This window comes from Lipophrys pholis (assembly GCF_963383615.2).
Source record: "Lipophrys pholis genome assembly, chromosome: 2".
Classification (NCBI taxonomy): domain Eukaryota; kingdom Metazoa; phylum Chordata; class Actinopteri; order Blenniiformes; family Blenniidae; genus Lipophrys; species Lipophrys pholis.
In genome coordinates, this window is record NC_137636.1 from 38,750,762 (window position 1) to 38,765,019 (window position 14,258).

Below are 14,258 nucleotides of genomic sequence, written 5' to 3' on the forward strand. Positions count from 1 at the left end.
GTGGGACATGGCGACAGTAGCCACCAGGAGCGGGAGCGAGGACACTGCCTTCACCGGGAGATACTGCGCCGCGCGCTGACAACTCGAGCGGGAAAACTCCTGCTGTACGACGGGCGAACCAGGTTCTAAGCAGCCGATTCTGAAAAGAGGAGACTCCAGAGCAAAAACTGTTCTGACACCGGAAGGTTCTCAATCATATCTTATTGTTTGCCCAAGATGCCGAACAGAACAAGGGAAGAAAAAAAAAAGATTTAGAAGTCTACCAACATTGTTGTTGGAAAGTCGGCCTTTAATTAATCTGGTCTGATCATTATGAATGATGGATGGAATTTTTGTCTCCAGTCTGAGTCCAGAGGCGACTGCCTTAGAAATGATTTTATGTCGGTGTTTATTAGTGATAGTGGGCGGCAGCTGGAGGGCAGTGGAGGATCTTTATCTGGTTTCAGTAAGAGTTTGATTGTGTTGCCCCTCTGGTATTGCAACCCGGAGGAAAATGATGTCTTGGTTGTGTCAACATGTCAAGAATAGAGAAGATGCACACGTTGAGCTGATGTCGTCATACAGGAAGGTTTATTCTGTAACAAGACTCAGGTATCCAACAAAATCAGAACTGACACAACTTTCTGTGTGGAGTTTGTATGTTTCCCCTGGATGTGAATGAGTTGTTTATTTTTCCAGTACTCAGGCTTTCTCATACATTCGAAAAATGGCCTACAAATAGCTTAATGACTTTCTTTTGTGATGAACAGAGCATGATTGAATAAAGATAATGTGCAGCGTTAAACATTTACTTTTAACATTATTTGATACTAAAATGGCGCATTTGGGACTGGAAGCATTAACCTTCTTACATCACTATTATACCATTAAAACATACACTTAGGGGTTTCAGACTTAGTTCTATATTTTTCAAAACACTCTGTTCAGTTTTAGGAATTTTCTTTTAACACAAAAATAAGAGATAAGGGTTCGCATTTTCTTGGAATAGAATAGAATAGAATAGAATAGAATAGAATAGAATAGAATAGAATAGAATAGAATAGAATAGACTTTAAGCACTAAAACCAGAAAAAAAATAAAACAGAGATGAGATCAGTAAAAATATAGAAGCAAGAAAAACATACATAGTTATACAAAAAAAGTCAAATTGAGCAGCTCCAGGTCAAAGGCCTGCCTATATAAAAATGTTTTAACTGCTTCATAAAAGTACCACAGGAGTCGACACATCTCAGCTGAAGTGGAAGAGCATTCCACAGCTTTGGTGCCAGAGCTTTAACATAATAATAATAATAATGGGATGATATAAAACATATTCATTCATTCATACATGACAAATAAACTGCACAGCTGTTTAAAAACCTGGCACAACAGAAACGATGGAAAAGTTTGTCATACTGATAGAGATGGATGTGTAATCATCGTCTGGTTACCTGAGCTCAGGTCAGCAGGTCCATGTGAGATCTCTTACAGCTCTAACCAGCTGTTCCTGGGAAACAAGACGAGTACTCGGGCTGTGCAGACTCAATATCATATTTGATTTATGGACTTTTCATTACTATGATACTGCAACAATAAAGTCAGTTTTTCATACATTTAAAATGCAGCACAACAAAGAAAGGGGGAAAAGTTTAAATATATGACTTTTAATCACAATAAATGACAGGAATTCATTTATATTTGATTTTAGCAGCTGGCTCCAAGCATTATATCATTTTATCAGTTTAATGAAAATGACCATGCTGAGCACACTGGACTGACCAAGAGAAAGAAAAACAGTAAGATGTAATAAATGTGGAGTTAAGTGGATCTGCAGGACGATGAATGGTGACACTTTGCTGCAACGACTCTCAAACCAAACTGGCTCTCAGAGAACATGTGGCCGATCTCTGAGAACCTGAGGTCGGGTCCTCAGGTTGGCAGATTTGAGACACGCTAGGAGGCTGTGGTAAGAGATACGCTGAGATCCAAAGGTGCTTCTGCTGCTTTTATTAATGACAAACTGCACAGAGTTATCACAGCGCAGCAAAATGGATGAATGGAGAAATGAAAACCAGCAGATTGAACAGGTAAAAAAGATGATGAATGCATGAATGAATGAATGAATGAACGAATGAATGAATGAATGAATGAATAAATGAATGAATGAATGAATGAATGGGTAGTGGTCAACAAAAATTCCGGGTACTACCCAACCCTGACTCTCATCTGTGAGTGCACACCTTTACACACACGCACACACTTCCTCATGTGAACGCGCCTACTCCCACGTGAAAGCCCGCCTCCTGCAACACACCCACTCAAACACACCGTGCTCCTCATCTTCAACCTGGAGGTCTCCTACACTCGGATTGTTGGGAATCTAATCTATTATTATCGACAATGGAAGATCTCAGTCGTGGACGTTTGCATGTGATTGGTTTATTTTGTGTGTGACAGCTGAGCTCTCTTTCAAATCTGATATAAAACAGTCTGCCTTGCATCACACAAAGCACATCTGGCTTTGAATATGACAAACACACGTGAACATTCCTCCAGTATGACACATCCATAGAACATAGAAAGTATCTGTCATCTACTTATCTGATATATTTTACTCCAATGAAGACAAACAAACACAATAGGAATCGTGATCATGTCTTCACCCTGACTGTGGTGGACACAAGTTGAAATGCCGGTGTAGGTACCAGATCTGTCCGGGCTACCAGATCTGTCCGGGCTACCAGATCTGTCCGGGGCGGGGCTTGCGCATGCGCTCAGGCTACCAGATCGGTGCGGGGCGGAGTTCGTGCCTGCGCCTGTCAATGACGTCACACACAATATTATCTACGGCAACTCCATATAAACAAACTACATTACCGGCTAGATAGATAGATAGATAGATAGATAGATAGATAGATAGATAGATAGATAGATAGATAGATAGATAGATAGATAGATAGATAGATAGATACATACAGTTTTTCATAAGAATTCTACCTTTGTCGCTATGTCCAATATTATAATATTGTGTATGTATTTGGAAATATAATGAAAACAGTCACTTATCTCTACATTATATCTGAACATTCCTTCTCATTCATGTCGCCACAATATTTATCTTCAGTCTTGGAAAACACTCAGTTTATTGTTTCACCTGCTGGAGACATGAGAAACAGACTAAATGTCTCTGTCACCCATCACAGGTCTTTACAGCATTAAGTGGGTAAAAAAATGACATTTCTTAAAATCAGACGAAGCTCCAGCAGACACGTTCTGCCTCTAAACTCTCCTGAAGTTAAACCAGACAGATCACTGCTGCTTCGGGACATTCAGAGGCATAAAACCAGTCGTAGCGTCCTGTTCACCTCACACAGCCTTGTTAGCTTTTCACGGAGCTACGAAGCTAACTGTGAAAGCTAATGTTAGCTTCATACTGTGACGGGAGAAAACTTGCAGCCAGTTAAAATGCGAAACGCCATCATAGCCAATCATAATGTGAAACGTCATCACCGCGCGCGGGTTCCAGCCCCGCCCCGGACAGATCTGGTAGCCCGGACAGATCTGGTAGCCCGGACAGATCTGGTAGCCCGGACAGATCTGGTAGCCCGGACAGATCTGGTAGCCCGGACAGATCTGGTACCTACACCGGTAGGGAGGCAGGGAAGGTATCGCTGTAGAACCGAGCTTGTTGTGGTGATTCATCCTGAAAGCCCTAAATCACTTCTTCTCAAAGTGGCCTCATGGGTAGAGAGGCAGCAACATTAATCTGGTCTTTCTTTCTTTCTTCTTCCTTCCTTATTTTTTTGGGGTGGAGCGGTGGGGATGTTATGGACTAGCTCAGACCAGCAGATGACAGTAGTGTAACTTCAGGGATGCCAACTGCCATTGAACCCAAGTGAAGGAGAAGAAGAATGGAAACAGTCATCAGGGGCAAAAAAGCTGCTGATAAAAGAGAAACAGTCATCAGGGTCGACAAGTGGTGGGAAACAATGTAAAGATGGAACCAGCAGATGGCGGTAATGAAACTTTACGGATCCAAACTGCCACTAAACCCAAAAGAAGAAGAACACACCCGTGGCATAGTACCGAGATAGATGACGTCACCAAGTAGCGTAGGTTAGCATTGTGTTGTTGCTATGTTCGGAGGCTACTTAGCGGGCAAACAGAGTATCAGGACCACAGCGAAACACATGAATGCATTTTGTAGAAGTCACATGTGCGGGCTATCTCAACTTTCTTTCAAAGTGCATGATGCAAAAAAAAAATTTTAATTCTCGAAGTACAGTTTTTTTTACCTCCTATTATTATTTTTTCTTTAATGACCATAATACTCTTAGGTACTCCTCCGCACGAAAAGGTTAAAAGATAAATGATGAATTTTATCTCCGTGCAGCGCGTGCACCGTCCGCATGACAGCACGCGCTCAGCGCTGTGTTACGTGTGACGTCAGAGCACTTCCGGGTGGCGCAGCAGAAGAGACGGCTCGCCGTGCGTCAACCAAAACACTGGTAGGAGAGTCTCCAACGTGTTTGGTTGTGTCTCATCGGAATGTAACACCTCTGCTTTATCTGTGTGTGTGTGTGTGTGTGTGTGTGTGTGTGTGTGTGTGTGTGTGTGTGTGTGTGTGTGTGTGTGTGTGTGTGTGCGCGCGCACACAGCCGCTCGGTTCGTACTGATCACCGAGTGAGTGAATTCGCTCCGGTGTCTGAGGCTGTTAAACACGCGCAGCTGTCAGATTTCACCGAGGAGAACGAAAACAGTTTATAACTTAGTTAGTTAGTTTGTTAGTGTCCTGACTAAACTGCGCGTGGCTCTGCGGCAGGAAGCAGCAGCGTGTGTTACACTGTCTATGTCCCCCCACTTGTTTCCTTCCTGTCGACAAAAACGCATTTATTCAGGATTATACATGCGCAAGACATCGAGTCAAACAAAGCAACACCACTAAAGCACTGGATCACTGGGATCGATCAGAACGATCAGGATCTGAGATGTGGACCAGCTTTGTGAGGGAAATGATGGAGGATGGAGTCAGCAGGCAAAATGAGCAGAGGCAATGTCAAAAGAAGAAGAGGACTGTCCTACATCAGTGTGTAGGCTTTAGGTGACCTAAATGTTTTTATTTCTTATGAGATAATTGGCACATATCAGTAAAACCCTCTACGTTACTACGTAGTATTGAGAACAAGGTCAGTTTTAAATTTCTCTATCAAAACCCACTGATTGGTATTGTGAGTGAGTTCTGCATATTAAAAGGTTTTGCTGTGCATTGTAATTGAAAGAACAGTACATTTTAAAGTACTTAAATGAGTTTTGTCCTCCATTTCTGGAAATAAATTATTCTTATTCTTATTTCACAAAAGAGACTTTTTCATTCCGTTAAAATTGATATGAAATGAGATGCATCTTGAACTTATTCTAACCAGCTTCATATTCCATAAGAAGTTTCTTCTCACAAAGATCATTTCCTTCAGTAAAACATTTCTTTTGGTGGCGTGTGGATGTGTTTCTGACCCGTCCCTCACTCAGTGATTGTGTGAGTAGTTTCTGTCTCATTATAGCATATTATCACAGAGACATTGACATAGACTTTTATTCAATTATATTTCTAAACATCTCCTCCTTTGTGGCCCAATAAATGTATTGTCTCCATTGTTGCACTGCTGATTCCATCCATCCATCTTCTATAACACTTGATGCAGCTCGTGTTAGAGGTGCTGTCGTCCATCCTGGCTCACAACAGACACAGTCAAGGTCCCGGTTCTCCCGGGGAAGAACTCCAGTCCATCTCGGGCCAGATGTACAATGACAGACAACCGCACACACAACTTCAGACCTACATGCAGTTCAGAGTGACCCAGTCACTTCAAACGTGTTACTGGACTGTGGGAGGAAAGCAGAGCCTGTGAAACACCCATCGATAGTTCCACTTTAGGACTGCAGTGCCTTCTAAGGTTCTTCTGTCTTCTAATATTTGTTCATTTCTTTCACCACTCATGTGCAGATATGACTGAGGAGTCGGCGTAACCCCAAAAGATCCTGCCAACATTCAAAACGCAAGCATGAGCAGTCTGGATCAAGACCAGCGTCTCTCTGCTTGTTGCCGTGACAAAACAACAGTCTCCAGTGATTCACCAGATGCTGCTGGGCCGGCCAACTCGCCTCTCCAGGGGCTAAAGTTGGCATCGCATGCTGCGCTGGAGGAAGCGCAGCAGAGGGGCAGGCTGAAGTGCTCTAAATGTGGCGGATCAAGGATGTTCTTCTGCTACACATGCTGCTCCTTAGTGGGGGTCAGTCCACAGGAAGTTCCCTTAATCAAGGTCAGTGAAAGGTCGGGACCCACTCAGTCATGGTTCTGATGGAGGAGGAGAGGAGCTGCAATGTCCTCCGTCTTTTCATGTACTGGATAATTACTTTGTTTAGTTCTGCACGCGGCGTGCCTGAGCTCCAGACCTGACTGTGTGTGTGTGTGTGTGTGTGTGTGTGTGTGTGTGTGTGTGTGTGTGTGTGTGTGTGTGTGTGTGTGTGTGTGTGTGTGTGTGTGTGTGTGTGTGTGTGTGTGTGTGTGTGTGTGTGTGTGTGTGTGTGTGTGTGTGTGCCCAGCTTCCTGTGAAGATTGACATCATCAAGCATCCCAATGAGACCGACGGTAAGAGCACCGCCATCCACGCCAAGATCCTGGCGCCCGACGACGTCACCATTTACACCTACCCCTGCATCCCGGAGTTTGAAAGAGATCAGGTTTGTTTATGATTTCATGACACTGATGTTCCACATCATTTAATCACGTTTTCCAAAACTGACAACTGACAAGAAAAAAAGCATTAAAAATAACTACTCTTATCCTCCTCTTCACCTCCTGTTCTCCTCCTGTTCTCCTCCTCCTCCTCCTGTCCTCCACCTCCTCCTCCTGTTCTCCTCCTCCTGTTCTCCTCCTCCTCCTGTTCTCCTCCTCCTCCTGTTCTCCTCCTCCTCCTCCTGTCCTCCACCTCTTCCTCCTGTTCTCCTCCTCCTGTTCTCCTCCTCCTCCTGTTCTCCTCCTCCTCCTCCTGTTCTCCTCCTCCTGTTCTCCTCCTCCTCCTGTTCTCCTCCTCCTCCTCCTGTTCTCCTCCTCCTCCTCCTCCTCCTGGTCTCCTCCTCCTCCTCCTCCTCCTCCTGCTCCTCCTCCTCCTCCTCCTCCTCCTGTTCTCCTCCTCCTCCTGGTCTGGTCGCTCCAGAAACCTTCAGTATTCTAAGTTTCTAGCTCCTCCTTGATTTTCCTCATTTGAATATTGGATCATAGGAGCTACATTCAGAATCTGCTGTGTCTGTGTGAGCTGGACTGGCTCCGCCCACACATGCCCATCTTGGGAAGAGGAGGAAGTACTTCCTCTGGTGGTGCCATGTGCCAGAGCAGAGCTGCCTAATTGTGGGAGGAGTCAAAGGGAGGGCCTACCTTGATTGTGATTGGCTAAACCCCCGATGACACTATATAGGGTTTGATTTCTGATTGGCTGCTTGGAGCAACACACTTTTTATAACCTGGAACCAGCCAGGGACAGAGAGGACAGACTGTCTTCACTTCTGGGACGTCAGTCCAGGTATGGGGACGAGTAGTACTGCTGGAGAACCTCTAGGGAGTGAATTTTACAGAATATGAGCCTTTTAACTTTCAATGGCCTGTAAACCAAAGTCCTTCAGTTTAACAGTACAAAATACTGAGTAGTACTTCACAAGCTGACGTCAGGCTGAATCCAGTCCATCACAGTTCAAACAGAAACAACCACTGATCAGCTGAACCAGAGGAAACCAGCTCCAGCCACTGGGTCCAATTCTAGATCTTAGACTAGAAGATCAGTTTTATTCTAAACTAAGACTAAATTAATTGTCAGTAATTCCTACTCTAGTATTGCTTGGTCTGTTTATTTGAGCGTGCTTCCTGAACTTCTGACTAACTGCTGTTGTTATTTCTGCCTTTGAGATGAATCATGGTACAACGACCCTTTTTTTTTCTTTCTTCACATTTTGGTATTTTGTAACGTGACTAAACTGAGATGTGGATCAGTACTCCATAATTCAGTTAATATCATTCAGCAGGGGTCCTCAATAGGCGGCCCGCGGGTCTGGCCGGCGCCGGCCCATGAGCTGCCCATCAAGGTGAAATAAAGAGGGATTTGTGCTGCTCTAGCTAGTTTGGACCTCATCCCACACCGTAGTCTGTGTGTCTGATGTCATTGCTGCTCTGCTCGGACGTCCCCGGACAATCTGGAGAATTTGTTAAATTCAGTTGTTTGTTATGAGAGACGTGTCCAGCCACCTAGAGGACGCCTCAGCAGAGGACATGAGAACCACCGTCTCAGGGGCGTCTGGTGGAGGCGGGTGTTCACACAGGGCGTAGAACAAGTCAGGTCTGCTACTGGGTTTAAAAACATCTGACTCCACCCCCCATGACTCCACCCCCCCAGTTCTTCTCCCAGCAGCTACTGAACAGTGGACACACTCCAGAGCGCTCAGCATTCAGAGAACCTCCATGGAGTTGATGAGAGAGGAGGATGCTGCAGGGAGCGAATGCTGACACTCTGTAGAACACATCAACACACATCATTACTAATCCACACGCTCAGTTACTAACTTCACCAGTACAGCTGGTTCTTCATCTTCCTGAAGAAGTTCAGGAACATGAGGAACGTCAGAACCATTCCAGAACCATCTTCAGATGCATTAGGTCACATGAAGAACTCAGGAATGTGGAGGAATGATGGGAATGATATTAGTAACTGTCTGATATGTACTGCGACTAGAAGAGTGGAGGATTGGGTGGAGGATTGGGTGGAGGAGTGTTCTTCACCTCTGATCTCCGACTTAAAGAATCAGAATCAGAATCAGACTTTCTGATTCAACATATATCAGGAATTTCCTCATCTCATCATTGTTCTCACTGATTGGTCAGTCAATTCATTTGTTTTGGTTTATTTGGCTTCTAACTGGTGTATTAGAACACAAAATACAACAATAGTACTAATAAGTTCATTTATATTGCAGTTTTTATACTTCAAATACAACAGAGCACAATTAAAAACAATAAATGATGAAATGAGAACAGAAACCAAAGCAGCACTGAAACAACAAATATGGAATTTCAAAAGTAACAAAGTGTAAATGTCTCCTGTAGTTCTGTCTCTGTCGCTGACTGTCTCTGCATATCTCTGCCTCTATCTGTATCTGTGTCTGTCTCTGCCTGTCTCTCTGCCTCTGCCTGCCTCTCTCTGTCTCTGCCTGTCTCTCTCCGTCTTTGTCTGTCTGTCTCTCTCTGTCTCTGCCTGTCTCTGTCTCTGCCTGTCTCTGCCTGTCTCTGTCTCTGTCTCTGCCTGTCTCTCTCCGTCTTTGTCTGTCTGTCTCTCTCTGTCTCTGTCTGTCTCTGCCTCTCTCTGTCTCTGAGTGAATAATTAGTTTGTTTTACACTTACTTTTTTGAAGAGTGCTTTTTATGTGACCCTCAACACAAGTTTTTAAAATCCCAGGCTTCAATTATTACTACAACCACCTTGAGTACTACTACTACTATAATAATAATGATGATAACAACAATGATAATAGTAATAATGGTAACATCAGCTAACATCTGCAATTAAAACAACTTTTACTGATGTCATGCAAAAAACCTGCGACTGTCCGGCCCTTGGTTTATCATGCTGGTTTATCATGCTGGTTTATCATGCTGGTTTATCATGCTGGTTTATCATGCTGGTTTATCATGCTGGTTTATCATGCTGGTTTATCATGCTGGTTTATCATGCTGGTTTATCATTCTGGTTTATCATGCTGGTTTATCATTCTGGTTTATCATGCTGGTTTATCATGCTGGTTTATCATTCTGGTTTATCATGCTGGTTTATCATTCTGGTTTATCATTCTGGTTTATCATGCTGGTTTATCATTCTGGTTTATCATTCTGGTTTATCATGCTGGTTTATCAGGGTTTATCATGCTGGTTTATCATGCTGGTTTATCATGCTGGTTTATCATTCTGGTTTATCATTCTGGTTTATCATTCTGGTTTATCATGCTGGTTTATCATTCTGGTTTATCAGGGTTTATCATTCTGGTTTATCATGTTGATTTATCATTCTGGTTTATCAGGGTTTATCATGCTGGTTTATCATGCTGGTTTATCATGCTGGTTTATCATTCTGGTTTATCATGCTGGTTTATCATTCTGGTTTATCATTCTGGTTTATCATGCTGGTTTATCATTCTGGTTTATCATTCTGGTTTATCATGCTGGTTTATCAGGGTTTATCATGCTGGTTTATCATGCTGGTTTATCATGCTGGTTTATCATTCTGGTTTATCATTCTGGTTTATCATTCTGGTTTATCATGCTGGTTTATCATTCTGGTTTATCAGGGTTTATCATTCTGGTTTATCATGTTGATTTATCATTCTGGTTTATCAGGGTTTATCATGCTGGTTTATCATGCTGGTTTATCAGGGTTTATCATTCTGGTTTATCATGTTGGTTTATCATTCTGGTTTATCAGGGTTTATCATGCTGGTTTATCATGCTGGTTTATCATGCTGGTTTATCATTCTGGTTTATCATGCTGGTTTATCATTCTGGTTTATCATGCTGGTTTATCATGCTGGTTTATCATTCTGGTTTATCATTCTGGTTTATCATGCTGGTTTATCAGGGTTTATCATGCTGGTTTATCATGCTGGTTTATCATGCTGGTTTATCATTCTGGTTTATCATTCTGGTTTATCATTCTGGTTTATCATGCTGGTTTATCATTCTGGTTTATCAGGGTTTATCATTCTGGTTTATCATGTTGATTTATCATTCTGGTTTATCAGGGTTTATCATGCTGGTTTATCATGCTGGTTTATCAGGGTTTATCATTCTGGTTTATCATGTTGGTTTATCATTCTGGTTTATCAGGGTTTATCATGCTGGTTTATCAGGGTTTATCATGCTGGTTTATCATGCTGGTTTATCATTCTGGTTTATCAGGGTTTATCATGCTGGTTTATCATGCTGGTTTATCAGGGTTTATCATGCTGGTTTATCAGGGTTTATCATGCTGGTTTATCATGCTGGTTTATCATGCTGGTTTATCATTCTGGTTTATCATTCTGGTTTATCATTCTGGTTTATCATGCTGGTTTATCATTCTGGTTTATCATTCTGGTTTATCATGCTGGTTTATCATTCTGGTTTATCAGGGTTTATCATTCTGGTTTATCATGTTGATTTATCATTCTGGTTTATCAGGGTTTATCATGCTGGTTTATCATGCTGGTTTATCATGCTGGTTTATCAGGGTTTATCATTCTGGTTTATCATGTTGGTTTATCATTCTGGTTTATCATTCTGGTTTATCATGCTGGTTTATCAGGGTTTATCATGCTGGTTTATCATGCTGGTTTATCATTCTGGTTTATCAGGGTTTATCATGCTGGTTTATCATGCTGGTTTATCATTCTGGTTTATCAGGGTTTATCATGCTGGTTTATCATGCTGGTTTATCAGGGTTTATCATGCTGGTTTATCATGCTGGTTTATCATTCTGGTTTATCAGGGTTTATCATGCTGGTTTATCATGCTGGTTTATCATTCTGGTTTATCAGGGTTTATCATGCTGGTTTATCATGCTGGTTTATCATTCTGGTTTATCAGGGTTTATCATGCTGGTTTATCATGCTGGTTTATCAGGGTTTATCATGCTGGTTTATCATGCTGGTTTATCATTCTGGTTTATCATGGTTTATCATGCTGGTCGGACTTTGGCCCTCGGGGGGATAATAGAGGAGCCCTGCATTAGAGGATTGGATCACGTGTAACATTCTCATATTTCCTGCCCGTCAGGTTTGAAGTTTCTGGGATGTAATCTGCTTCAGTGACTTGACATACAGACGTACGGCGGCTCTCACACACAAGCTGTGTGTGTTTATTGTGTTTGATGTTTAAACCTTCTCCCTCCCGGTTCTCCTGCTGTTGGACTGTTTCCCCTCCTCTCTGCGTCCTACGTTCAGCTGATCACCACATGAGACAGACACTTAGATGTCTGACTCTCGTCCCCCCCAGGTGGTGCTGGTGTTCCCCGGTCCGGCGGCCGTCTCAGTTCAGGATGTGTTGCAGCATTTACTTGACCGGTCACAGGACTCCTTTTATGAACCGCGAACCAAGAGGCTGAAGACTGAGGAACGTCAAGGCGCCTCACACGTCTCCAGGGAGTCCCACAGCTGGGAGTCGGAGGTGTGTCCCCTCCAGAGGGTGGTCTTCATCGACAGCACATGGAACCAGACCAACAAGATCAGCACAGACGAGCGGCTGCAAGGTAACCCGGGGACATTACTTTACACTCCTTGTGATCTAGAGCAGCACTTGGACGTGACGCCCCTCTGCTGCCGCCGTTCTCCCGCAGGTTTGCTGCAGGTGGAGCTGAAGACCAGGAAAACCTGTTTCTGGCGTCGTCAGAAGGGCAAGCCGGACAGCTACCTGGCCACCATCGAGGCCATTTACTACTTCCTGAAGGACTTCCACCAGCACTGCCTGGGACAGCAGTACAGTGGCCAATACGATAACCTGCTCTTCTTCTACACCTTCCTGCACTCCGTCATCAACAAAGCCAAAAGGCTGGCTGGAAAAATCTGAGCAGGTGACGTCAGCGAGAGACTGACGCTCAGCGGGTTCCTGCAAGTCCTCGCATCGCCTGGAGCTCTTTTTCTTTTTTTTAACGCTTTGTATTTATTGTTCACAGGATTTCTAAACACTAAACATGAAGCGGTTGTTGGAATAAAACGAAGGAATGTTTGTTCCGATGGCGGCTCCTGGCAGTGGAATAAAGGGCAGTGAGCAACATAAAGTGGATTTCATGTTCATCACATGAGTTTCTTCTTGGTTTCAACTCATGTTTATTAGATGTATGTATAGAAAATGTAAACACTAATAACTCTCACAATTTAGACCAGGAGTCTTTAACCTGTGGCTCTGGAGCCACATGTGGCTCTTCAGCTCATCTGTAGTGGCTCAACCCAAACATCCAGTAAATTCAATGTAGATTTCTTATTTGATTTGCAGACAATTCCTCAGAAATGGTCTAATCTCCTGGATAAATCAGATTACCAGGGAAACACTGCTCGGATTGCTAAAAGCAGATCAAAAACAAAAAACAGGAAAAATGTTCGTGGTAAAATTAGTAAAAACATTCCAAACATGTTCAACTTGCTAATAAAGCTAAAGCTGTTTTTAGCATTAGGAATTTCAAAACTGCTATAAAGAGCTAAAATGGCCAAAGTGGGAAAAATTAGGAAAAAATATTAAAACTGACTTCTAAGCCAACTTAAATGTAATAGAATATATTTTCTAGTTTTTGGTTTGTAGTTTTAGATGTTTTGCTTTTTCTTTATTTCAGATTTTAACATGTTTTGCAGCTCCAGACAGATTTGAAATAAAGATTGAAATAAAGGAGTCAGAGCCCTGGTTTAGAGTAACTTCTGCCTTTTCACTTCATTGCAGCTTCAAACATAAAAACTAGCCTCCAGGTGACGTCCCGAAGTATGGAAATAATGCAGAGTCAGCACAGTGGTTAGGAACATCCAGTTGGTCTATTGTGTGGAGTTTGCACATTGTACCTGTGGGCACGTGAGTTTTAATAAAGTCATAATGTAATACGCAGCCAGTAGTGTAGCAGGATAATTGAACCATTTAATAAAAAAGTCCAGTGTTGTAATAATACATAAATGATTGCATGTCTTGAATTAGAGCCGACGCTCAGTAGAGTGCTGACTGTCGCCATGGAAACCAATAGATTACAGGTTATTGATCCACCACTGCTTCCGTCATCCTGGTCGTTTCAAGTCCTTCATGTTTTCACTGTTTGACACATTTTACAATTGCCATGTGAACCCCCTGACCTTTGACCCCAAACCGCTAACCAGGGTAATGATGTCACTGCATCACGTGTCATGTCAGATTATAGGGAATTAAAACATGTTGACGCTGGTTTGACATCAGTCAGATTAAAACTGACTGCGTCGTGACAGAATAAGTTCTGACCTTTCCGTGACCTCCACCTGGTAAGAAAGGTCAAACGATTGGTTCTGAAGAATCGGTGGAGTGGGATTCACTGTCATCGTACTCTTTCATTGAGGAGATTTACTATGAAGCAACATTTCAGTGATGGCTTTGACCGTTTCATTCCATGATCGGCTTCATTACAGTCCAAATGATGAAACTATGAAGCTCCTGGCAGTTACTCCATTATGGTGTCAGGGTCATGCAGGGTGGACCCAAACACA

The 14,258-nt window shown here is 42.9% G+C and overlaps 1 protein-coding gene across 3 annotated transcripts; it reads left to right on the forward strand.

The window, feature by feature from the left end:
• The first annotated feature begins 4,404 nt into the window (after window positions 1-4,404).
• Window positions 4,405-13,962, forward strand: dtwd1 (DTW domain containing 1). Of its 3 annotated transcripts, none has more exons than XM_080492012.1 (6): window positions 4,413-4,487; window positions 5,981-6,296; window positions 6,580-6,717; window positions 12,043-12,295; window positions 12,383-12,616; window positions 12,719-13,789. In XM_080492012.1, the coding sequence occupies exons 2-5, from the start codon at window positions 6,039-6,041 to the stop codon at window positions 12,610-12,612; spliced, it is 879 nt and encodes a 292-aa protein (XP_080348138.1). In that variant the 5' UTR covers window positions 4,413-4,487; window positions 5,981-6,038; the 3' UTR covers window positions 12,613-12,616; window positions 12,719-13,789. The 3 variants fall into 3 exon arrangements, with proteins under 3 accessions (XP_080348137.1, XP_080348138.1, XP_080348139.1); XM_080492013.1 differs by having other exon boundaries at window positions 4,484-5,080; window positions 12,719-13,786; XM_080492011.1 differs by having other exon boundaries at window positions 4,405-4,487; window positions 12,383-13,962.
• The last annotated feature ends 296 nt before the right edge of the window (window positions 13,963-14,258 follow it).